Source organism: Mus musculus, chromosome 1, assembly GCF_000001635.26.
Source record: "Mus musculus strain C57BL/6J chromosome 1, GRCm38.p6 C57BL/6J".
NCBI lineage: Eukaryota > Metazoa > Chordata > Mammalia > Rodentia > Muridae > Mus > Mus musculus.
The window spans coordinates 43090027-43116419 of record NC_000067.6 but is presented as its reverse complement, the minus strand read 5'-3'; the positions used below and the strand labels follow the sequence as shown (position 1 = coordinate 43116419).

At 43.3% G+C, this 26393-nt stretch overlaps 2 protein-coding genes and 1 long non-coding RNA gene across 11 annotated transcripts in view; 1 reads left to right on the top strand and 2 right to left on the bottom strand.

Annotated features, from left to right (window-relative positions):
- Positions 1-473: 473 nt before the first annotated feature.
- AI597479 (expressed sequence AI597479) lies at positions 474-17710 on the bottom strand. Its single transcript, NM_133818.1, has 4 exons — positions 17558-17710; positions 15539-15705; positions 5047-5422; positions 474-3234 (listed from the first exon to the last, which is right to left on the bottom strand). Exons 1-4 carry the CDS (start codon positions 17654-17656, stop codon positions 3178-3180), a joined length of 699 nt encoding a protein of 232 aa, NP_598579.1. The 5' UTR covers positions 17657-17710; the 3' UTR covers positions 474-3177.
- Tgfbrap1 (transforming growth factor, beta receptor associated protein 1) overlaps positions 17708-26393 on the top strand; it is a 51513-nt gene continuing 42827 nt past the window's right edge. For 2 of the 9 annotated variants that reach the window (XM_006496302.4, XM_011238603.3), the window contains exons 1-2: positions 17708-18150; positions 19371-19568. Coding sequence is in view for 2 of the 9 variants with exons in the window: in XM_017312455.2 (XP_017167944.1) it covers positions 24139-24151 (13 nt within the window). In the remaining 7 variants the exon portion in view is untranslated. Of the gene's footprint in view, positions 18151-19370; positions 19569-23933; positions 24040-24083; positions 24107-24127; positions 24152-26393 lie in introns of those variants that run through there. The other 7 variants (XM_030243152.1, XM_011238604.3, NM_001013025.3 and 4 more) reach the window with 6 other exon arrangements.
- 8430432A02Rik lies at positions 22578-24140 on the bottom strand. Its single transcript, XR_003947575.1, has 2 exons — positions 24135-24140; positions 22578-24057 (listed from the first exon to the last, which is right to left on the bottom strand). It is a non-coding gene; the product is annotated as an RIKEN cDNA 8430432A02 gene (long non-coding RNA).

The following is a 26393-nucleotide window of genomic DNA, read 5'->3' as shown; positions in this document are numbered from 1 at the left end:
AGTAGAAAATTACCAGAGTATTTTCCCAGTTACTCGATTTAGAATTTCAGTCTTCAAATGCAGTAACATTAAGTAAGATCCCAGCTAAGGAATTAGTCACTTAAGTTCAGTAAGCAGGAGTTATAAGCAAAAGGGCTGAGGTAGAACTTGCCTCAGAAAATCACCCACTCTCCCCAGAAGCTGTTTACTTCAGATCACATCCCCTTAAGGGTCTCTCAATTCAGTTCCTGCTTTGTCCCATTTATTACTTAGGAACACTTGGGGATGCACATCTTCACATCAATCAAGACAACCTAAACACGACATCACTAACTGCCCTCTTGCTCACAAAGGGGAACCCAACTGGGCTGCTTGAATGTGGTTAAGATTATGCCACACATAATGGCACTTCCTGAACCAGTTTCTTCAGTCACATAAGTTATAGGAAAAACTTTTCATTTTATTTGTATTGCAAATGACAGGCCTGCTCAAGATAGTTTTATTCAGTTTATTTAAATAAGGACAAGGCTACTTAAAAGGCTATACATACAAAAAATGTACATTACAAGGTCAACCTTTTCTACACTGAATTACAAAACGTACACAAGCATTTAATAAAAGCACACTTAAAAACATGTTGACCGATTAGTAGCCTCTCAACAATGCTCGGATTCCACAGTAGTGAGTAGAGAAAGCTCTTACGTATGGGGAGGATTTAATCTACTGGCAGTTTTACTTAATGTAAGTTTTTAAAAAGTCATTGCTGTTGAATGAGTCTCTACATCAGTTTTTGAACTGTCTCTCAAACTTAAGTCAACCAAAACAGAATTTCAAATGAAAATTTCAATTCTGAAGAATTTTAATACCAGCAAATACAGCCTTATGGCAGTAGTGAGCCACTCTTCCAAGGGTCTGGCAGCTGCCTACACTAATAAGGCTACCCTGGAAAGCTATGCTGCTGTGACAGCCTTTGGGAAGCAATTCAGTGCCCTGGTGCTGCAGGATTCCAGACTGTAGGATCCACACAGTGAGCTAACACCCCCTCAGATGAAGAGGATTGGGGTCAGACTATCTTCACCCCTTAGTGAATGGAGTAAGGTCACAGACACAATACAATCTGCAAACCTAAGTCTGAAGCTTAGACCTAAGAGGAAGGAGAACGGGAAAGAGACCAGGAGATACAAAGTAGGAAAAAAAGGAGGCTGACTTGCAGATGGTGGATGTGGTGCCTTTTGTAACTCAAGAGCTTCCCACTGCCTCTAATGCCATCTATTTGCCCAACCCAGGAATAAGAATATCTTGCCTCACTGGAATACAGAATCAAAAGCAACAATACTAACCCTATACACTATTAAGGAAACTTACTCCAGACTTGTTCACCACTCTCATCAAGTCCTTCTAGCCCAAACTGAAACACTACTTCAGAACAACCCTCCCAATGCTGCTGCTCCAGATGCCCAGCAGACGATGCTTCATCGCATGGAGGAAGCCAATTCCATGATCCCTTCAGGAGGCATGGCGCTCCGTGACGGAGGCACTACGTAATACACAGTGCATGGGTCAATGCGTCTTCACTTCTCAAACTCAAGACAGCTCAACAATATGCTGCTATGTGAGCGTAGATGCTGAGTGTTCATAGTATAAACTTCAATTTGAAGCAACAATGTTACACAGTTCAGCTGTTATTACCAACCTACTCTGTACGTTAAATATACAAATTAAAATTTAATTTCACCAAGTAACTAAAAATAAGTTCCCACTGACTTAAAACCGTCAAATGGCTAACTCTCTCCTTAAAAAGAGAAACGCCAGTGGAAGCAGAGAGGTCAACTGAATATAAAATACAATGTGTTGTTGTACTCTAAAAGCTGCACTTTTAAAATGTACCTTGACGATTACATATAGGAGCACAGTTCAACAATATTAACTTATCAACCCCGTAGGTAACAATGTATTTAAAACCTTACTGTAGCATCAACAATTCATGCAATATTTAATATCATAAATTTTGTCTTATGTGTACAAATTTAGTCTGGAAAAAAAAAGCAGAAACCTACAGGGTTGGTGTCTAAGCACAGCGCTGGCCTGCAAGGGTGAATTATCTCTGTAAGGCTGTTCTGATAAGTGAGCTAAAATGGTGGTTTTAACAAACCAAAGAAAGGAGATGACACTAAGGCATACTAACGAGGCAAACCAACAATGTGAAGATTATATATGGAAAAATCTATGAAGTATCTTTTGCTTAAAATGTTTCTTAGTAAGAAACAAAAGGAAGGAGCAGACGCTAGACGTCACGAATGTAAAGCAAACAGTATTTTCTCACATTCTTGCATTATACAAGTGGATAATGCTACTTGCACAAAAATAAAAAGAGCATCACTTAGCCCTGCATGGGACAGCCCTGCAGGAAGCCCTGCAGGAAGCACATGAACCTCTTCAACAGAGTCCACTTCCTACTGCATTCTACAGTGAATTCCAACTCCAGCGTCCTGATAATGACAACTGCCTACTCCACAGCATACTGATAAGCACCCCACCACGACTGTCACACGTTCTGGATTTTCTTATGTCTAGAATTCTAGGACCATCATTCCCAAACTTTCCGACACAGAGTACTGCCTTTAACATGATCACCCAGCCTGAAGACTTTGAAATCAGTCTCATTTTAAAAAGATAAAGCTCATACAAGCCACATAAGAAAAGAGTAGGCAGGGTCCCTGTAAGCCAGGAACATTCTAAAGACACAGCAGCTTACGCCACTGAGAAGGAGGAATGGCAAGCCCTGACTTCCCTTTTGCTTTCCATGGGACAAAATGGCACACGTAACTAAAGAGCAGAAAGCTTTTCCATCAACACCATCAACACACTTTTCTTGGCGAACCCTTCAAGATGCAGGTGGCAATATTTACCACAATACTGTGAACTGCTTTATGCTTCTGCTTAGGAAAAGAATTTTTAGAGGATGTGTACAAAGCTCTATTTTAAAAAGAAATTCTTCCCTAATTGGGACATGAAAGTCAAGACATTGTAAGGAAGGGAAGAAGGAATAGAGGGAAGGAGAGAAGGGAAAGACTTGTTTTTCCAAACCTATTTTAAACCTCAAGAAAGTCCCACAGTATTCAGGACCTCCATAGATACTGTACAGGACTCATCTGAAAACTGCGGCTGCAGCTCTGTTTATACTTTGGAGGCTTGCTTTCACGGCCATGTAACATGCTGTATCTTCCTCTTCACCTCTGGAGGCTTCAGGTGATTCTGGAAGACAGGAACAGAAACAGTTTCTAACAGCAGATGCCTCAGACACTCAAAGGAGCACTTACCAAGCCAAGGCTGGCTACAGGCCCACCAGAGCAAGAGCACTGCTGCCCTCTGGTGGGAATGATGCTCCAATTAGTAAATAAGTAAGTCTTTTGGCTCCCACTTGTCTATTCTGTGGTTCTCAAATGTTCTACACCAAGATCATTTACACACACACACACACACACACACACACACACACACACACCCCTTCTGAACCTTGTCCCACAAACAGCAGAACCAGAAACTACAGAAAGTAGAGGGACTAGGCCTCTCTTGAAGATCCTAGCCCACCTCCCTCCCTGATGTCATAGTTTAAACTTCATGAAACATGTTGACTAAATATTTACATTTCTAAGGTAATACCTATCTATATGTATCTACACTTATATACAAAGGTCATGGCTGTGTAAATACATATGCCTCAAAGGCTCACTCCTCATTGTAGTATTTCAGATGTGGATTATTCTTTTTACTTTTTTTAAAAATTAGTTTTTAAAAAGATTTCTTTCTTTATGTATGTATGTATGTATGTATGTATGCATGCATGTATTTATGTAATGTATGTGAGTACATTGTCACTGTCTTAAGACACACCAGAAGAGGGCATTTGATCTAAGTACAGATGGTTGTGAGCCACCATGAGGTTGCTGGGAACTGAACTCAGGACCTCTGGAAGAGCAGCCAGTGAGTGCTCTTAACCTCTGAGCTATCTGTCCAGCCTTGGATTATTCTCTTTTCATCCCACATTTTCCTCTATCTCACAAAAATGGTTAAAATCAGTATGTAAGCAGATTGGGGTCCAGCATATTCTCTGTAATAGAAGTACAGGCTGGCCACTTAGCTGAGAAAGTCATGCAGCTGTGACGTGTAAACTCCAAGTATCCAGATGCTTCAACACAGCACAACACACATGTGTAAGAGACGCCCCTTACAACTCCTCTATCCTTCCCAAGTTAAGTTATTTGCTGTTTAGGGAAGAGTAGATTCTAAGGTAGGTTAAAGGTGAGTACAAACAGACTTAGGGCCTAGGCCCAAATACTACTTTATAAACGTGCTGCCCTAGACAGTAGCACTCTGGACCTCACCAACAAAGGAGTATTCACCTTTTTGATTCCAAGGTGGAAAGAGAACAATTTTATGAAATCTTCCTCTCTGCATTCATTTTACATAGAAAGAAATTTAGTGAACTTTCAAAAACAATAATCATTGTAGATTTTTAAATTCCAGGATTCAAATATATAAGCTACAGGATAAAAACCCCAGACACTGCAGAGTTCCAGGGCAGCAAGTGGGCACTGTGGTCTGTAGAGTCAGGTAGGAGCACATGTGCTCTCTTCTCCAGCAGTGTCCGCCCACCCTGAACTATAGGAACAGCTTGGCCAGGGATGCACTCTGAAGAGTCAGGTAGGAGTACCTACTGGGGTAGACTGGGGAGGCTGAGAGCCTGGGCAGGTGAGGCAGCATCCTCAGTGAGCTCCGTGCAGGTGGGACCACTAAGCCTTGCGTGCTGCAGGGACTGGTCTCAGGGTAATCTTTTGTATCAGTATAGTAAGGAAAGGTGTCAGCTTAACTATCAAAATTTCACTATAGTTTGACATGGGGCCAAATTTTAAACTCTCTACTGTTTTCAGATCACAACATACTAAAGGAAATAGGCCTGATTTTAGCACCCTATCCACCCCAGGAAACAAGCACAGCCAGTTGACCCAGGGCTACAGGGTGGATGCTCAGTGCCATGCTCAATGTTGAAGCCACCCCCACACTTACTGTGGCCTCTGCCTCTTCCTTAGGAGCAGCCCGCTTTAATTTCACAGGAGTAGTTCCAACAGGGGACAGAGGTGGTGACTTCACTGGACCCGAAGGACTTTTCCTATTCATTAAGTCATGGTTCTGTTGAGTGTCATTATTATTGTGCTCCATTTTATGGTTCACAGGCAAATTGGAAAACAACACTAGGGGTGAAATCCTCGACGAGGAATTTGGTGATTTCCAGAAGGCATCACTGGTGGAGCCTATCTGGGCAAGAGGCTTGAGCCGGTCGTCTGCTCCGTTCTCCGTCCTTTTCACTTTGATGCTTGTGCTGGTTGAGCTCCCATCGAACACAATGAGGGGCCTTTTCCTTAATCCATCTACAGCACTACTCCTGAAAGCAGAGAGATGTTCTCTTATAGAGCACCACACAGGCTGGCAGGCCAATAAGCAACAAGGTTTAGTGAACAGACTGTGGTAAAGGAAATAACTGGAGGGAAGACTCCCAGGCCCAAAAAACCAATTCTCTATGCTTTAAAGTACAAAGTACTTATTTGTAAGAGATTTCATTATCATTTATAATGAGATGTCCCCGTGGTCTTGGGGGTGTGAATGCTTGGTCCCCAGCAGGTGGCGCTGTTTGGGCAGTTTAGGATCTGTGGCATTTCTAGAGGAGCACTTCAATGGGGGAGGGTGAGGAGAGTTCAAAGACTTCTGCCATTTCCAGTTTGTTCTCTATTTCCTGCTTGTAGTTCAAGATGGGAGCTCACAACTGTCTACTGCTGGCTGCCACGAATGCATGCCAGATGGACTCTTCGCTCTGGATTAAGGGAAAGACCCCCTCATAAGCCCAAATAAACCCTTCTGTCTACAAACTGCCTTGATCTTGGTGTTTTATCAAAGAAATAGAAGATGACTAATAAAAGTATTAACTAGCTCCATAATAAACAAGAGCAGCTTATTAGTAGTGCTATCCTTACCATGTGATCACAATCCATTATTATTTTACAAGAGAAACTATAAGACAGTCCCAAGACTCTCACAGCATAGTCCACAAACAACAAAGCAAAGCCTTACTACAGTCACCAAGTGTCTCCATGGTCTGGATACTTTCTCATCAGTGATTAAAATATCTGCACAATTGTAATCGTGGGATTTGAGTCTTCATGCCCATTGGTTAACTGGTACATTTCACTGCTCCAAAGCACAGGCCTGAACGTTGCAGGTAATTGTGAATACGTGTGGATTTAAACACGCATAAGTATAGAAAACACAGAATAAACAGGGTATAGAGATTAGCAACAGTGACCGGCACAAGGGCCTTTCAGTGGATGGAGCTGGCAGGACTGAGCATGGCTCTGGATGAATCCCGAGGGAGGGATGAGTGAATGTGGGGGCTGAGACTGTGAAGGCTTTCAGTGAGCTAATGGACCGTTTGCAAAACAAGCAAACTCTATAAACCCACTGTAGAATAAGTCCACGGTGTTCACAGACCAAAGGAGCATGCTTGTACTGTGAAACACAGCCTCCATCCTCATCCAGGCATTGAGGCCTTCATGCCCACCCTCATCTTTGATCAGTTACATCATCTGAGGGAGGGCATGCATCTTGTGGCCACAAGGCTCTAGTGCAGTAGTTCTCAACCTTCCTAATGCTGTGACCATTTAATATAGTTCCTCATGCTATAGTGATCCCCAATCACAGAATTATTTTTATTGCGACTTCTTAACTAATTTTGCTACTCTTATGAATTTTAATGTAAATATCTCTTTTCTGATGGTCTTGGGCAACCCTTGTGGAAGGGTCATTTGACCTCACAGGATGAGAACCACCAGCTTAAAGACTTGTACCATTTGGAGGTTGCTCTCTCTCTCTCTGCTTCCCATTTGGGGTCTGAGACAGGAGCTCTCAGCTGTCCTTGACACCCTGCCTAGGGCTTGCTACAGTGCTTCCCCACTGTGATGGTGGTGGGCTTTTATTCCCCTGGGAGCACAAGCCAAATAAACGTCTTGCATGCATAAGCTGTGCTGCATCACAGCAATAAGAATGCAGCTGATATGCTGTGTCTCACCTTGACTAGTTACAGCATTCCTCTGGATCCGTGTTTCTCCACAGAAAAAAACAGTGAGTTCACCAAAACAGGACACTTTTAGATAATCTCAACTATAATGCTCTGGTTCGAGATCCAAATTGTAAAACTTTGTGTGTGTGCACAAGCAGAATTGGGTGTGTGTGTGAGGGAGTGGTGGTAGGGAGTCCTATGTGCTGGTACCACACCCAGATTTTGCACACCATCTAAGGAAGTACTCTATAACTGAGCTTTAAACCTCACCCTCCAAATTGCAAATTCTTAAAATAAAGCCAAAGATCTTTTTTAAGCAATACCCATGGGCTATGAAGTTTAGCTTTGAAAGAAAGTATGAGGAGCACTGAGTGGTTTGCTCATTACTGGGGTAAGTGCTGAAGTGTGCTAATAGCACTGCTTGAACTGAAGAACCTCAACAAGCAAATGAAATGAGAGTACACATAGCATAGTTCAGAGACGTCTGAAGGTCAGCACTAAGATGTAGCCATTCCTGGTCAATGGCGAGCCATTTGTACTTCTTTTCCAGAAGACTAAGAGCACAATTATATTCAACTACATTCAAGTTTCCAGTCACCTCAGCTGAGAGACTCACAAGAGATTAAAGCCACTGTCAAATTAAACTTACATCTTCCCTCTTCCCCAGCCCTCCAAACCTTGTCTTATGGCTCTCATCCATTCTCTACAGCAGTGCCTATGAAGAGAAGGTTCACGTAACTTACCAGTACCACCACTACGACAACCAACACTCATGAATCTTAGAATGTCATCCTCACAACGTAGGCAACATTTACTAGTCAAATGAAACTTTCCTTTTAAAGTAATTTGATTAGTTTTCTGAAATTTAGGAATATTTTAAGAATTAGATGACTGTGCCTAAGTAACACTCTTCATTTCCACACTAGTCAGAAAGGCTAAGATCTTACTTGACTCTTCTTTTTTTTCCTTAAAAGTCAACAAATTCTATTGGTTCTACCATCAAAATACATCTAGACCTTAGCCCATCAAATTCCTTAGTCAAAAATATCATTTATTGCCTGGGTAATAGCACACCCTTCCCCTTTCCTCCTCCTCCTTCCTTCTTTACTTCCTCTCCTTCTTTTAATTCTTTATTGATTCTTTGTGAGTTTCCCATCATGCATCCCAACCCCACTCTCCCTGTCCCTTCACATCGCCCTTGCAACCTCCCTACCAAAAGTAAAATAAATAAAATAAAAACAAAACAGAACAAAATTTCATCATGGAAGCTGTAATGGTGACAGTGTATCACACAGTATACCCTTCTGTCAAGACATCTTTAGTGTTCATTGCATTGGTTCAAGGCCTCTGGCTTCTGCTACTCGGTCAATACAAAAGCCTTACTGGGACTCCTCTCAAATATTCCTCTCAAATATGTTGCCCTGTGTCATGGAGATCCTGCACCTTTGGATCTGCAGAACTGGTCCAGTCACACACTCCAGCAGTAGATGGAGAAGATGTTGGGCTGGGCTAACTCAAAGCCTGAGTGGTAGCTGAGTTGGTCAGTTTCCAGCACCCACACCAACAGGGCAAGCTCTCCAGCACTGCTCTGGCTCTCTTACCCAATGCCATAGGGGCAAGGGGCAGAGCAAGCTCTCCCTCTCTCATGCCTTTGGGGCTGGTTCACCCACGCCCCTGCCACCAAGGCCAGCTTTACTACAGCATACCATCTTTAAAAGTCCTACCTTAAGTTATTTCTCAGTTCAGCAGGGAGAGTGATCCGGTTAAAACTGTCATCGTGCTTTCTGCTGGGGCAGACGCTTTGCTGGTCTGTTCCAGGACAGACACCATATCCTGATCCATCCTAGAGAACCCACTGCACTCAGAGCAGTTGGTAAGAACCTCCCCCGCTTTGAAGTCTCAGAGCTGGTGCTGGGAGCCCAGTGGACTCGAAACCCATCACCCACCAAAACTCCCACCCTCTGGAACACCACTTCCTTTCAGTCCCTTCCACCCCTTGCACCTAGTCCTTTCTGCTGGGGCAGACTCTTGGCTAGTCTGCTCCAGTGAAAACACCATATCCTGATCCATCCTAGAGGACCCACTGTACTCACAGCAGTTGAGGATCAGCTGCACTCAGAGCAGTTGGACAACAGCTTGTCTGCTCCACTGAAAACCCAATAGTCTGAAGGCCTACCAGGAGATCTACTGCAGGCAGGGCAACAGATCAGCAGCTTGGAAGGCCCTACAGGTGGTCTGCTACAGCCAAGGCTGCAGGCCTACCAGGAGAACTGTAGTAACCCAGGGACAAAAGAGGCAGACTCCAGACAGTCACACAGACCAACAAACACCAGGGATATCCAGATGGTGAAAGGCAAGTTCAAGATCATAAGTAACAGAAGCAATAAATGTGGGCATCATCAGAACCCAGTTCTCCCACCATAGCAAGCCCTGAATACAGCACACCTGAAAATCAGGAAGCTGACATAAAATCCTATCTCATGAAGATAACAGAATCCTTTAAGGAGGATATCAATAACTCACTGAAAGAAATACAGGAAAACACAGGCAAACAGGTGAAGGAATTGAATAAAGCGACCCAACACCTAAAAGTAGAAGCAGAAACAATTAAAAAAAAAATTAAACACACACATACAAATGGAGGCAAACCTGGAAATGGAAAACCTAGGAAAGAGGTCAGGAATTGCAGATTTAAGTATCACCAACAGAACACAAGAGATAGAAGAGAGAATATCAGGTGTAGAAGATACTGAAGAAGAAATTGACACAATTGTCAAAGAAAATTCAAAATATAAAAAACTCCTAACCCAAAGCACCCAAGAAATTCAGGACACAATGAAAAGACCAAATCTAAGAATAACCAGAATAGTGAAGACTGAAGATTCCCAGCTCAAAAGACCCGAAAATGTCTTCAACAAAAATCATAGAAGAAAACTTTCCCAACCTAAAGAAAGAGATGGACATAAAGGTACAAGAAGTCTATAGAACACCAAATAAATGAGACCAGGAAAGAAAATCTTCTTGTCACATAATAATCAAAACACTAAACACACAGAACAAAGAAAGAATATTAAGAGCTGCAAGGGAAAGGGACCAAGTAACATACAAAGGTAAACCTATCAGAATTACACCAGACTTCTCACCAGAAACTATGAAAGCCAGAAGATCCTGGTCAGAAGTTAATACAGATCCTAAAAGAACACAAATGCCAGGCCAAGCTACTATACCCAGCAAAACTCTCAATCAACATAGATGGAGAAAACAAAATATTACAGGACAAAACCAAATTCAAACAGTATCTATCTACCAACCCAGCCCTACAGAGGATCCCAGAAGAAAATTCCAATACAAGGAAGGTACCTGCACCAAAGAAAGGACAAGATATTAAGCATCTCACAACAAAGCCAAAAGGAGAGAACCACAAGCACATAAAGCCACCTACAAAAACAAGCATATCAGGAACCAACAGTCATCTCTCTTTAATATCTCTCAATATTAACGGACTCAACTCACCCATAAAAACACATAAGCTAACAGACTGGATATGCAAACAAGATCCAGCATTTTGCTGCATACAAGAAACATCCCTCAATAATAAAGACAGACATTCTCTCAGAGTAAAAGGATGGAAAAAAGGTCTTCCAAGCAAATGGTCCCAGGAAACAAGCAGGAGTTGCCATCCTAATATCCAGTAAAATAGACTTTCAACCAAAACTTATCAAGTGTGATGAAGGAGGACACTTCATATTCATCAAGGGGAAAAATCCACCAATAGAAAATCTCAATTCTGAACATCTATGCCCCAAATGCAAGAGTACCCACATTCATAAAAGAAACTCTACTAAGCACAAATCACACATTGAACCCTACACAATAATAGTGGGAGACTTCAATACCCCACTATCACCAATGGACAGGTCATTGAAACAGAAACTAAATAGAGACAGAGTGAAACTAAGAGAGGTTAAACCAAGTGGATTTAACAGATATCTACAGGACATTTCACCCTAAAACAAAAGAATACACTTTCTTCTCAGCACCTCATGGTAGTTTCTCCAAAACTGACCACATAATTGGTCAAAAAAACAACCCTCAACCAATACAAGAAGACTGAAATAATACCATGTATCGTAACAGATCACCATGGTCTAGGGCTGGTCTTCAAGAATGGAAAAAACTACAGAAAGCCCATATACATATAGAAACTGAACAACTCTTTACTCAATGATAACTTGGTCAGGGAAAAAACAAAGAAAGAAATTAAAGACTTCCCAGATTTTAATGAAAATATTGATACATCATACCCAAACTTATGGGACACAAGGAAAGCAGTGCTAAGAGGAAAGTTCATAGCACTAAGTGCCCTGGTAAAGAAACTGGAGAGATCTTATACTAACAACAGAACACCTGAGAACTCTAAAACAAAAAAAAGCAAACTCACCCAAGAGGAGCAGAAGGCAGGAAATAGTCAAACTCCGGGCGAGAAATCAACCAAATAGAAACAAAGAAAACAATACAAAGAATCAACAAAACCAGAAGCTAGTTCTTTGAGAGAATCAATAAGATAGATAAACTCCTGGCCAAACTAACTAAAGGGCTGAGAGACAGTATCCAAATTAACAAAATCAGAAATGAAAAGGGAAACATAACAACAGAAACGGAGGAAATTCAAAAAATCATCAGATTTTACCATAAATGTCCATACTCAACAAAACTAGAAAAACTAGATGAAATGGATGGTTTTCTAGACAGATACCACATACCAAAATTAAATCAAGAGCAGGTAAACTAAATAGGCCCATATCACACAAGGAAATAGAAGAAGTTATTAAAAACCTCCCAACCAAAAAAAAAAAAAAAAGCCCAGGGCCAGATGCATTTAGTGCAGAATTCTACCGGACCTTCAAAGAAGACCTGATACCAATTTTCCTCAAACTATTCCATAAAATAGAAACAGAAGGAACACTACCCAACTTGTTCTATGAAGCCACAATTACTGATACCTAAACCACACAAGGACCCAACCAAAAAAGAGAACTTCAGACCAATCTAGTTTATGACTATCGATGCAAAAATCCTCAATAAAATTCTTGCAAACTGAATCCAAATACACATCAAAACCATCATTCACCACAATCAAGTAGGCTTCATCCCAGGGATGCAAGGTTGGCATAATATACGAAAATCCATTAATGTAATTCACTATATAAACAAACTCAAAGGAAAAAAAAATCACATGACCATCTCCTTAGATACAGGAAAAAAAAGCACTTGACAAAATTTAACACCCCTTCTTGTTAAAAGTATTGGAGAAATCAGGAATTCAAGACCCAGGCCTAAACATAATAAAAGCAATTTACTGCAAACCAATATCAAATTAAATGAAGACATACTTGAAGCAATTCCACAGAATCTGGGGAGAAGACAAGGGTGCCCACTCTCCCCAGATCTATTCAACATAGTACCTGAAGAGCTGGCTAGAACTATCAGACATCAAAATGAGATCAAGGGGATACAAATTGGCAAAGAAGAAATAAAGGTATCACTATTTGCAGATGATATGATAGTATATATAAGCGACCCCAAAAATTCTACCAGAGAACTTCTCCAGCTGATAAACAACTTCAGCCAAGTGGCCGGATATAGAATTAACTCAAATAAATCAGTAGCCTTCCTTTATACAAATGATATACAGCTAAGAAAGAAATTAGGTAAACAACTCCCTTCACAATACCACAAATAATATAAAATACCTTGGGGTAACTCTAACCAAACAAGTGAAAGACCTGTATGACAGTAACTTCAAGTTTCTCAAGAAAGAAATTGAAGAAGATCTCAGAAAATGGAGAGATCTCCCATGCACATGGATCAGCAGAATTAACAGTAAAAATGGCCATCCTACCAAAGGCAATCTATAGATTCAATGCAATCCCCATCAAAATCCCAACACAATTTTTCATGGAAAGAGCAATTCTCAAATTCATCTGGAAAGGCAAAAAACCCAGAATAGGAAAACAACTCTTAACAATAAAAGAGTGACTGGGGGAATCACCAGCCCTGACCTCAAGATTTACTACAGAGCAATAGTGATAAAAACTGCATGGTACTGGTACAGAGGCAGACATGTTGATCAATGGAATAGAATTGAAGACCCAGAAATAAAACCACACATTTATGAACACTTGATCTTTGACAAAGAAGCCAAAAATATACAATGGAAAAAAGAAAGCATCTTCAATAAATGGTGCTGGTCTAACTGGCTGTCAGTATATAGAAAAATAAAAATACACCCATATCTGTCACCTTGCCCAAAGCTCAAGTCCAAGTAGATCAAGGACCTTAAAATAAAACCAGATACACTGAATCTAAGAGAAGAGAAAGTGGGAAAGAACCTTGAACCCACTGGCACAGAGGGAAATTTCTTAAACAGAACTCCAATGGCTCACGCTCTAAGATCAAGAATTGATAAATGAGACCTCATGAAATTGGAGAGTTTCTGTAAGGCAAAGGACATAGTCAATAAGACAAATCGGCAACCTACAGGTTAGGAAAAAAAAAAAAATCTTCATTAACCTCACATCCGATAGAGGCCTAATATCCAAAATATATAAAGAACTCAAGAAGCTAACCATCAAAACACTAAACAATCCAATCAAAAAAGGGGGTTTAGAACTAAACCAAGAATTCACAACCCTGAGATTCCACCTTACACCAATCAGAATGGCTAAGATCAAATCTTCAGGTGACAGCACATGTTGGAGAGGATGTGGAGAAAGAGGAACACTTCTTCATTGCTGGTGGGATTGCAAACTGGTACTCTGGAAATCAATCTGGAGGTTCCTCAGAACATTGAAAATACATCTACCTGAAAAGCCATATACCACTCTTAGGAATATACCCAAAAGATGCCCTACCATGCCACAGGGGCATGTGTTCCACTCTGTTCATAGCAGCCTTATTTGTGATAGCCAGAAGCTGGAAACAACCCAGATGTCCCACCACAGAAGAATGGCTACAGAAACTGTGGTTCATTCACACAATGGAATACTACTCAGCTATTAAGAATGAAGACATCTTGAGCCGGGCGTGGTGGCGCATGCCTTTAATCCCAGCACTAGGGAGGCAGAGGCAGAAGGATTTCTGAGTTCAAGGCCAGCCTAGTCTACAAAGTAAGTTCCAGGACAGCCAGGGCTACACAGAGAAACCCTGTCTCGAAAAAACAAAACAAAACAAACAAACAAACAAACAAACAAAAATAATAAGGGCATCTTGAGTTTTGCAGGCAAATGGATGGAACTAGAAAATATCATCCTGAGTGAGGTAACACAGATGCAAAAAGACATGCATGGTATATACTCACTAATAAATGGATGTTAGCTAAAATAAAACAAAACAAAAAGACCCCCCCCCCAAAAAAAAACAAAAACCATACAGAATACCAAAGATGCATTCCACAGAACTCAAAAAGGTCAACAAACTGAAGTGCCCAAGTGAGGATGCCCCAGTCCCACTTGGGAGGGAGAAGAAAGCAATGACAAGTGGGGAAGGAGGGAGGGACCTGGGAGGGAAAGGGGGGCGGGGGAGAGGGGAACCTGATCTGGTATTGGGTGAGGAGAAAGGACTAAGGTCCTGAGGGCCAGCAGAAAGAATGGAAACAGACATCCTTGGGAGATAGGAGGTTTGGGTGACCCTCCAGAATGCACTAGAGACCTGGAAGGTGAGAGACTCTCAGGGCTCAAAGGGAGGGACCTTAGATGAAATGCCTGACAATAGGCAGAGGGAACTTATAGAGCCCACCACCAGCAGGCAGACAGGGCACCAAATGAGGGAGAGGGGGCCATCCCAGAGTCACAACTCTGACCCATAACTGTTCCTGTCTGAAAGAATTACAGGGATGGAAATGGAGAGGGGCCTGAGAGAAAAGAAGGTTCAGTGACAGGCCCAAAGTGGGATCCAGCTCAAGAGGAGGCTGGAGAGGGGATTAAATATGGAGGGTAAAAAATTAATTAATTAATTAATTAAAAAATATGTCATCATGTAGGGCCATGGATGTCTTAAAACCTCATAGTTTCTCATCTCAGAGTAAAGGCAAATCCTCAAAATTCACAAGCTTCACTTGATCCCACCATCCCAAGTTCGTTCACAGAAGGTATTTTACCTCCCTCTGTCTCCATTCCTGGACTGATGTGTGACAGACACATTGCTGACCCAGACTCTCTCAGTGTGGAATCCAGGGCACAGCTCTACTTCTTACAGTTCCTCTCCACTAAAGCATGAGAAGAGGGACGTCAGTGTCACCCACAATCATAGTACCTGGTGCTCATCCTCAGAGACCAAACAAATGACTTTTTTTTCCCAGCCTAAGTTTACCTAGTGGGGGTAAAAAACCCAAACCAAAAACCCTTTTAGTCACAAAGGATTAGATTATCAACCACAAAAAAAAAGTACCTTTTGGTGTCATTTTTCACTTCATGATGCTCTCTTTTCTTCTCCATCATCTTCCCCCATCTATTCTTTGGCAAATCCCTCTGAGGCAACGGTATGGCATGCTGGACGTAAAGGTCGGTAAGGTTGTCTTTGTTTACCCTTACTTCATTTTCAACTGCTATGTTCTTCTGTGTGAAAGAAAACAAAAATAACTTCAAAACGCCATCTTTCATTTAAAAGCTGCCTAGCCATGTAACACGGTGAAAGCGTTATGCTTGAGTAAATTATAAAGCTACTTTCACACTCACTAAGAGCCAAACTGTATTATTAGATAGGGTATTAAAGACCCATTAAATTCTATCAAGTTCAGCTTCATCTTAGAGTGACCACGTGCCCTCACTGAGAGGACTGCTGGCCAAGTCCAGAAGTAGAGTCCATTTAGGCATATATTCCACCACCTCACTACCTTCTTAATCTAAATAAAAATGGGACATTGCCTGAGAAAAACAGATTAAAAAAAAGCAGCTACTGAGTCGGACCATTACACTGGTGGAGTAGGAGCTCAGTCTCAGTCTGTGTTTATGTCTCATGTTTCCTTTAATGTGGTGGGTGCCTGAATTTGTTTTGTCTTGGTGCTGGTGTCTGAACCCAGTGCCTTAAGTACACCAAGTACTGGCTTTATTATGGAGACCCCCCCCCCACCTCCAAAACACACACACACACACACACACACACACACACACACACACACACACACAGCACTACTGCAGAAGAAAACTTAACTCTCCATTCTGATGACAGTAACAATAGACCATTAGCAGTCTGCCCCACCGCATTTTCACCATTCAATTCACAGTCCAACCATTTAGGCATATTTATATATATATTTATATGCCTAAATAACTTAAATAACTTATTCTCTCTCATATCCCAGTTCTGTCTCAACATCTTGGAGCACAATATTGCAAAAACACACAGGAAAAATTGGGGAAACGTATGCTTTGCAAAAATGGAAAAAAAACAAAAACAATGCCAGCTGTTTAGTTTGATTTCATTTTTAAGTTGTTGAATCATCTTATTCCTCTTTCATACAGTATATTGCTGGCTTTCAACTTGCATTTACTCTGGGATGGGAGTATCTGAATACACTTGGACAACATTCCCAGAGGATGTCATCTGCTTGGATGGCACTGAAGGGGCTGCCTTCTGGCAGCAGTGCTTACAAGTGCTGTCCTTGGGTCATCAGCAAGAACTCGTTAAAATACAGTATCAGGGCACATTTGGAACGAACTTAATGAGAAGCAGATGATGGGGCTCAATAACATGTTTTAGTAAGCCTTTGATTATCCTGGTGTGAGTAAAAGATTGAGAATCACAGGTTAAAAGTCATTATTAAAATAGTGACTGAGAACTTCAAGAAATTAGAGAAAGATACGGTACTGGGGGGGCAAAACCACATGGAATACAAAACGTGCCACATAAAACTCTAAAGAAACTTTCAGCAGTTCTGCCATTTTAAATAAAACATCACACTTTTCTTTTATGATCTGCTATTATCTTAGGTCACACCGCAGGGGCGGCGGGGGGCGGGGGGGGGTGCATGCACCACCTGGAAAGCTAGGTGCTTTAAGTTCTCCAAACGGTTACTGTGTCCTGATAATGATCTTAAGAAGTAGGTCCATCTCTCTGAGACCCGAGTGTCTGTCTCTAAGAGAGGCGAGAAGCTACCTAACAGACTAATTTTCAGATGTTTTGGATCCAGCCCTGATTGCCCCAGACTTCTTCCCTCCCGGTCTGTTCTTCTAGTCTATCTCTTCCGCAGGCCGTTGCTTGCACACAGGCAGCGGAGGTCGTCTGTCACACCCTTTCCGAGCTCTAGAGGATTTCCCGGGGGTTCCAGTCACTCTCTGGAGGCTTCCTTTGGGGATCAAGGGAGGCAAGCCCCATCCGATCAGTGTGGGCGGGGAGCGGCCACGAGCCTCCCGCAGGCCTGCCTGTCCCCGGCTGCCCGTCCGTCCTCGGTCGGCCCGAGCGCCCCACCTGCTCCAGGGTGAGGAGGAGGAACTCCTGGGATAGCAGCTCAGGGTGCAGCAGCAGCTCCGCGTCCGTACAGCTGCGACCGCCCACATCCCCCGCCATGGTTGTCGCCAGGAGACCCCCTGGCCGGCCTCCCACAAGGCACTGCGGCGGAAGCGTCGCGGAAGTGACGTGAGGGGGCGGGACTCTGGTGTCACTCAGCGCGCCCGAGACGCGATGCTTTTCCCAGAGAGTAGAGTTTATGGCTGGCCGACTCGGCTGACGCACCTCAGCCAAGAGGACGAACTGGGACTGAGAGCGGAGCAGAGTCCTGCCCGGGCTGCGCCGAAAGCACCGGAGGCTAAGCAACGCGAGCTGGCCGCCATTGGTCCCGCCCCCTGTGACGTCCCATGGCAGAGGCCTCAGGGATTCTCCCGACTGCGTGGAGAGACAGAATGGAACAAGAGGGCAGACAGCTGTGACCCCAGATGGCATTGTCATGTCTGAAGCCATGCTTCTTTTCGCTTTTTACAATGTCTCAATCGTTTATTGCCTAATCTCCCTTCTACATAAAGTAAGCCCAAATAACACTCTGTAATCCCCTCTCCTCGGACATGGTAAGCATCAAGTATTGTTCCCTGGAAAGATCTTTAAACCGACCAGCTTACGTGTGGGAAATAATAAGAGAAAGTAGTAGCGCCAGTCCAGCGACTGTTACACTACTCCCCAGATCAGCCTGATGTGCTACTAGAATGCTTGTTTCTGGTATGAGGAAAATGAGCAATAGGACGGATAATTGGAGATCACAGACTGGCAGTGACAGGAACCAAGCAAACTGCCTTTGCGCTTACTAATAATTACAATGAAGTCGTGGTTTTTACTTTAACAAAATATTGTAGGCTTCAACTATATTCTAGTATTTGTGTGAGAAATCTCTTTCATCATTCATAGGAGACAGAGTCCTCAAGTTTTTGCACATTAAAAGGTTGTACTTCATACCTGTTATGAGAGCATAGTTTGTATGCTCTATAATGTATCGTTTTATTGGAAACTGTTGCATTGTTTATGAAAATATGAACTACTAGGAGTCTACCAAAAATATGCTTGAAAGAGTGCTGAAAAATAAATGAGATGTTAAATTAGTAATGAGAGACATCTTGTAAAATTTTCCAGTTTATGTGATGCTTTCAGGGAAGAAACAATTACAGAGCTGGGAGGAAATTTTAATGTTAGTGCTTAAAAATATTCAATCCAGTCCTTTTATTTTTGTGTTTGGAAAGCTGATCTAAGTGACCTTCCCTGAAAGGACAAGTCTTAAAGCTGGGCCAAATGTTCTCAAATGGGATTAAATGCCTTAGCTTTGTAACATTATTGTGCTAGTATATATTCAAATTAACCTTTATATTGTCGTATAATAATGAGTCTGGCATGGATGGCATCATTGGCTCCATTTCCTTCACTATAAGGTTATACTAGTTGCTAGAGTAGCTGTTTTGCAGGAAACTTGAACTTACAACCAAACCCAGTTTTCACTGGGTAAGCTGAGCTGGTCTCACGCCAGTTTCTTCAGGAAACTGCTGAAGAATAATTGAAATAAGGATTATACATGAGGTATGTGTACTTGTGAAGCACTGAGGGATATTAGAAAGTTACTGATCATAGAACTCTAAGAAGGGGCAAGGGGGTCAGTTTTTAAGTAGCCCAGGTATGGATGATTCCCAGGACCACTGAGGGCCCGATTCCTCTCCCTTAGAGCTTTTTAATCTCTGAGATAAAATTATTCTTGTCTCACCCTGTTGTAAAGATTGCACCTAAAATATGTCAAATGCTTCTCCAGTTGCTTCCACCTGGACATTTGTACCCTGTTGATTGACATCAAGGGAGAGAAGTAGCAAGAAGGTGGTGTCTGAAGCAGCCAGTTTCATGTCTGGAAATGTGGTCCCAAGTACTTGCTCCACTACTTGTCTTTGTGGCTTTTTGGACTCAGCACTCAAGCTGACACTTTAGACTCTTCATCTGCAGAAAATTGTGACAGGTAAGATCTGTCTGTTTTTACTCCCTCTATCCATGTAGTACTCAAAGCATACCCTGACCTAAAATAAATGCATTAGGTGACTCTGAGGAGGAAAAAAAAACTGTAGTTTTGGACACACACACACACGGACACACACACATGGACACACACAAAAACCAAGACTGAGAGTGAAAGAACTGTAATGAGTTCTATGGATGTAAAGATGGATATAAACTAAAGTGGATATATGAATATCCATCCTACTCCCAAGGGAAAGGGGACTTTGCTGACAATGCCTGCCTACTTCTTCCTGGACAGAGCCTCTACTGAGTGGAGCTCTGGGGAAATTTTAGACTCATACTTCAAATATGTCTAGGTAGAAGGGCTGCTTCGAGAGAGTTCACCCACACCATATAATAACACCAAAACTCCCAACCTGGGAGCCAGGAACCCAAAGACTGAAAACTAGCTACCAGAGTGGAAAATGCCTACCTCAGGCCATGAGGACCTGATGCCACTGGCATCTTATTGAGAGCATTGTCAGTATAACACAATAGGCGCTTCAAACAGAAAGAAGATTTTATTCATTAATATTCTGATTTGGCAACTCTAGTGAACAGAGACATGGGGGAACTGACTAGCACTGAGCCACATGTCATCTTACAAGATGGTGAAGGAGTCAAGTTCCCTGAATCTCAATTCACTCCCTCACCAGGTTCACCAGTACACATCATGCTGTATTTTGTTTGTACTCAATGGGTTTTGGGGGCCAGGATGATGGTATATGCCTTTAATACTAGCTGAGTTTGAGGCAAGTCTGGGTTACATAGTGAAACCTTGACTCAAAACAAAAATAATAAATAAAAATGTTTGTAGGATGAATAACTCAGGAGAAAAATATTCACTAAGGACTTTGGGTATTAATTCTCTTTGTAAAGTAATACTTAAGGTATGCTATAAATGTACCCATCATTTATGTATGTATGTATGTATGTATTTATTTAGTGTTTGGATATTTGGTCTGCATTGTTGCCTGTGCACTTTGTATGCACCTGGTGTCCACGGAGGCCAGAATTGCGCACTGGATTTCTTGAAACTGGAGTTAGAGGAAGTTGTTAGTGGCCATGTAAATGCTAGAAATGGAACCTGGGTCCTCTGGAAGAACAGCTAGCATTTCCCCTACAAATTGGTGTTATTTGTCAGCAATATATCTGAGCTTAAGGCAAGAAGCATCAATTCACATTCTGTATTGGTGCTCTTAGCTATTAATAGTTATAACACTATTAATTGTAATGGTGAAGTTTCTCACTCCTCAACACATGGTGAGGATGCATTTACTTATTGTAACCCCAGTGCCTTCGTGTATGCAGACACACTGATGAGTACTAACTAGGCGGCTTCAGATCGCAGAGACAGTCCTCACAGTCTTGGAATCTGGGCGAGCCCAGCTACAACTCCACAGAGAGGGAGACTTCTCACTGTGGCCTTATACGGCACATAGCAAAGAGGTAAAGGACTTCACTTCATTGATAATCCTGCCTATGGGCTTTATCCTAAAGGATTTGCCTCTTAATCCTGTTATCCAGAGGTACCTGTTTCTGCAGGGATTTGGGGACATGCCTACATTCAGATCAAGGGTCTTTTCTCCCAGGTCACCTCTTTCTCTCTCTGGCTTGTCAGCCCTCAGAACAGTCCCTGCCACACAGCAAGAACTATTAGGTTTGTATGAATGATTCTTAGGCGCCTCCTACCTGGGCTCCATTATCACTAAACCTCTAAAGCACACTATGTTACTTTTTAACCTTGTCATTTGACTAGGTATTTTTTAAATCTATCTCTCTAATTTAGTGGTTTTCAAATCAGTAAACTCTCTAAGACAGAGTCTGACTTAGCCTCTGACACAGCACTTGCATGAAGGAGCTGCTCAGGAAATCAGCGATTTGAATAATAACTGAAATTGTTATTGTGCTAGAGCTAAGATATCAGTACATGAATATGTGTGTATATGTAGTATTAAATGATCTAATATTATACAAATAAAATCTCTTAAAAATATCATAAGCTATGTTTAATTTTAAAGCATAAAACTTGCTGGGCAGTGGTGGCGCACGCCTTTAATCCCAGCACTTGGGAGGCAGAGGCAGCTGGATTTCTGAGTTCAAGGCCAGCCTGGTCTACGAAGTGAGTTCCAGGACAGCCAGGGCTACACAGAGAAACCCTGTCTTGAAAAACCAAAAAAAAAAAAAAAAAAAAAAGACTATTTTAAACACATTAGCTGCATTAGCTGCCACTTAACATGTAGGACATCACTTTTAAAGACCAGGTTAAGCAAAGTTACACAAAGTTGGGTTTGTTTGTTTGTCTGTCTGTTTGTTTTGAGACAGGGTTTCTCTGTGTAACCCTGGCTGTCCTGGAACTCACTCTGTGAGTGCGCCACCACTGCCTGGCATACCTGTTAGAATAAGGGAATATTAGCATGACAAAGGGCATCCTCAGCATGAAGTGGCCCCCACCCTCTACCCCAGCATCACTGTTCAGTGTCACATAAAGATACTTTAGTGCATTAAATCACCCAACTTTTTTAACTGGTTGAGGGCTTTCTGTGTGCTGAACAGTGAGCTTGATAGAAATGGGGTACATAACACAAGACAGAGGAAGTTTTGGACGTGTTTGGCAACTGTTGAAGCACACAGTTGTATTTATGAAATACTTCATTTTCTTTAGTTTTCTATCAGAATAGATCTTTTCACATCCTATAAGATATTCTTATAGTGTCTGATACAGGCCCAGGAGTTATTTAACAGATATTAATAAATGGGTTAAAATTCATTTGAGGAGATAGAGATGACTCAGCAGAGGACTTGAGTTTGGTTCTCAACACTCACCTGGCTCCCAGCCATCTGTCACTCCAGTTGCAGATCTGATGCCTTCTTCTGACCTGTGTGCTCCTGTACGCACACGGTGCACACACATACACGTAGGAAGAAAAACCACTCACACATATGCAATAAAAGTAAAACTTTTCAAAAATTCATTTGGAAAGCATGACACTATATTTGTTTTTAAATGGATCCAACAGAAACAATGTGAAGAATTTAGTTAGCTTATGAAGATACCCAAGCATGTTTCACAGTCTAGGCATGACCTAAAGGGGGCTGTTATTTGTGATGTAGATGAATCAATATGTCCCAAGAACAGATATTTCAACAATAGAGCTTGCTATTTTAAAAATTCTGTGGTAAGCCCCGTTATAAAGAAAATAATTGTTTTTGATTTACCTCGTTTTTGATAGTATTTATCTCCACTCCTGGATCATCTAGAGTGGAATGTAAAAGTTGTCCCATAAACTATTTAATCATTAGGACTTAATTTTATGTTACAAACACATTTCGAGTTCTTGCTCTGACACTTACTAGTGTAAGATTCAGGATAAGTCATTTACGTCTTTTTGCCTCAGTAAAATTCGGGAATTGAGGTGTGTACCTGGTAAGGATACGACAAGGTAGAAAACAGAACTGAACTTGGGTTCTATAATCAGAAGAGGTCCCCTTCATAGCTGGCTTTTCTAGGTCCCTACCCCTACACGCCTTCCTCCTTTGAAACAAAGCTACAGAATAGTATCTCTTATCCAACCTCTGGGGACAGGGTCAGCGGCCGGGATGGTAGGGTACCCTAAAGCCACCTCTTTAGCAGTTTCTCAAGTCAAAGGGAATAACTGAAGAAACCTGGCCTTTTTTGTGCACTGGCAGCACTGATGACTCTGGAAGAGCTTCCTAACTCTTCATCGGGAAACTTGAGTTTTGATTCTATAAGGAAGGAGGATTCTAGGATTCTTCTTTATGGCTTGACACAAGGGAGTGGCCATTGATGGACTGCCCTCAAAGAAGTGAGTGGAACTGCCCTGGGACTCCCAGCGCAGAAGGGATAGCCTGCACATATGCACCTCCCCTCCGGGACTAGCTTTCCTTCTGCCAGGACTAGCAGTAGGCCTAGGAACCGGAGGGCCGTTCCCCCGACCCCCTTTGGCACACTGAAGTCCAGCAAGCATCCCCTGCCCGCAAGTCGGGGCCCGGCTGTGAGTCCGTCTACTGGTCGGTCCGGGAGGCGTTTCTCCGAGCTTCCACCTGACCAACGCAGCTGTGCAGTAGCCAACATGGAGTGGACGGTCGAGAAGACAAGGCGGCGCTTCCTTCGCGCTTCCCAGGCGGGCGGCGGAGACGCTCCCCTCCCGAGGGCTGCGGTCCCGGTCTGCGCCGCCTGCGCACTCGCCAGCGCGCGCTCGCCCGCCTTCCCGACCCCCGGGCCCTGACGCGGAGCCTCCCAGCGGCGCGCGGCGGCCTGGGCACCGGCGAGCGCCCGCCCTCCGCCGGCGCCGGGCGGCGGCCCACGTGACGGGAAGCGGCTGCGGCGGGGCCGGCAGCCCAGGAGCCGCGGCCGGAGCGGGCGGCGGTGCCCCAGGCCGCGGGCGGCGCGGGACGGCTGCGCTACGCGGGTGAGAAGCGAGGGGCGGCTTGTTGGAGCGGCGGGTGCGCGATCGGCTTTGACGGGCGCCCGCGCAGGTGCAGCGGAGCGGGAGCGGGCGGGTGCCTGCATGACTGGGCCAGGTGTGCCGCTGGGGGCCGGCGTGCAGGCTTTGGGGAGCCAGGGGTGGTCACCGGTGCTGGGTCACTGTGTACGCTGTGGTCTGGGGGTGTGTCAGTGTAAGGAAGGGGAGAATCCGAGAGACCTCGTCCTTGAACTTGAGTTTTTGGGGAGAGGGATCGGGAAGGATCGTGCCGGTGTGCCTCCACCCTTCAGGTGGAAGGGTTGGGGTGCGTGATGTAATTGAAGTTTGCTGAGGTCTGTGGATTAGGAGTTGAAATTGGGGTCAGACTTGGGTCTGAACTGAGAGACTAGGAGATTAGATAGGGGAGTGTTGGTCGGGGACGAGGAGGTTCCCTTCCTTTATGAGGGCTGTCCAAGTTGCCTCCTGGTGTTGCTTCTGTCAAAGGGTGGTTGGTTGAGTCTGACAGGTCGCTGCTCTTGGGGATACAACTTGGATGCAGAAGTGGAGTTCACACAGTGCTTTTTAGTTGAGGCCTGTAGTCTGAGCAGATACGATTGAGCACTCAGGAGCTTCGGGTAGGGCGAGTTGGGTCAGGAGGGCAAGTAGGCAACATTGATATTAAAGTGGTGGCAAGGGAAGACACGGAGGAGTGTGGGAGGAGGGCAAGGCTGCTCTGCGAGGGGTCGTACCTGCTACTAACAGGAGATTGCTGGGCAGAGAGTGGCTGGTGTGGTGCCTGCTGCACCCTCACGCCGGTGATCATGATTCTTTCTTGGTCAGCAAAGCTGAGGACTCACAGCTCCAGGGTCCAGGAAGAGACATTTGGACAGCTGCTTCCTTTTCTTTTTCCTCTCATTTCTGCTAACCAAGCAACTGTCACTCTGGTGTGTAGTAAAAGGCAGTGCTTGACCAGAATCCCCAAGACCCAGCTCACAACGCCTTTCTCAGACCTTGGTTCCCCATACTCCATGGCCGTGATGAGGGTGAGGCTGTGAGTTTAAATCCCACTCTGGTCATTTCCTAACAGTGACCTTTGGATGCCACTTTCCTGATCAAAACAAGGCTAATAGCTGGATGTACCTGCATTTAGGAGATAGAGGTAGAAGGACAGGGAATTCAGGACCACCCATGACTACGTATTTGAGACCAGCCTACGTTACTCGAGGCCCTGCCTCATCTGCCCTATTCACCAAGTAGGGCTAATTTTACAAAAGGTGTGTGGATTCTCATAAGAAAATATTCATGGGAAGCATCTATCTCAAGACCTGACACTTAACAGAAATACAGTAAGTGATTGTTCACTAATAAAAATGAGAGTGTTAAGGCCACTCTTCGACTCTGAAAATTCATAGTTCAGTGACCTGAGCCACCGTTGACCCCATGGAGGTCTTACTGTGGAGTTAGGCTGTGGATTCTGGATTTCAGTTCACTGTGCATGGCAAGGTGTGCATGTTCAGCTCATCGGTAAGACTCGGCACAACTCCTGGCCTTATTTTCTCTGCTCTCCTTCCTCCTGTCATATCTGAGTTGAAGTCTTCTGGCCCTAAAGTTGGGGACAGAGCTTTTGCAGCCTGCACGGCCAATTCAGCTTTGGCCTAAACTGTCTAGAGACAAAGGTTGGTACTGTGCTCCACTGGCAGCTTCTTCTAGCTGTAGAACTGTAAAAGGCCTGGAGCTTGCTCTTTAAAAAGCAACAGGGGGCCATGGGAATGTAGCTCAGTGGGCAGATTGCCAGCCTAGCATGACTGAAGACATCAGGTGTATCTCCAGTCTGCATAAAGCCAGGTGTAGAGGCTATAATTCCTCCACTTGGGAAGAGAAGCAAAGGGATGTGAAATTCAAGGTCTTCTTTAGCTACATAGCAAGTTAGAAGGGAGCCTGGGCTACATGAGACCCTGGTTGGTTTTTGTTTGTTTGTTTGTTTGTTTGTTTTCTTAATCTTGCCCAAGAGAGTAGGGGCCCAGCACAAGTGCACATGAAAGGTTTTCAGAACAATACATGTATTTTCTAGACCTGAATTGCAATTAACATTTCTGTGTTTTTTTAAACAATTATTAACAGCCTTTATTATTAATGCTAAGATTTTGATCCTTTATAAAACCAGGGCAGTCTCACTGAATGAGTTAAGCATCTTGTCTTGGTCAGGATCCAGTCCTTGTTAGAAAGACATTAAAGTCATCATTTGTTGCAGCCAGGTGTTTGGGTTTTGCAGAATAATTGGCTCGGATCTTGCAACTCATCTCCTCTGTGGCAATCCCAACCTGTTTTACTATTTTGAAAAATATATGACTACAAAATGA

What these genes read in the sequence shown, in the direction of transcription:
- AI597479 (NM_133818.1), bottom strand. Translation starts at nt 17,656, where the DNA reads ATGGCGGGGGATGTGGGCGGTCGCAGCTGTACGGACGCGGAGCTGCTG. An exon ending in TCCTCCTCACCCTGGAGCAG is followed by an intron (nt 15,706 to 17,557) that starts GTGGGGCGCTCG and finishes TCTTTCACACAG; the next exon opens with AAGAACATAGCAGTTGAAAA. An exon ending in AGGAAGAGGCAGAGGCCACA is followed by an intron (nt 3,235 to 5,046) that starts GTAAGTGTGGGG and finishes CCTGTCTTCCAG; the next exon opens with AATCACCTGAAGCCTCCAGA.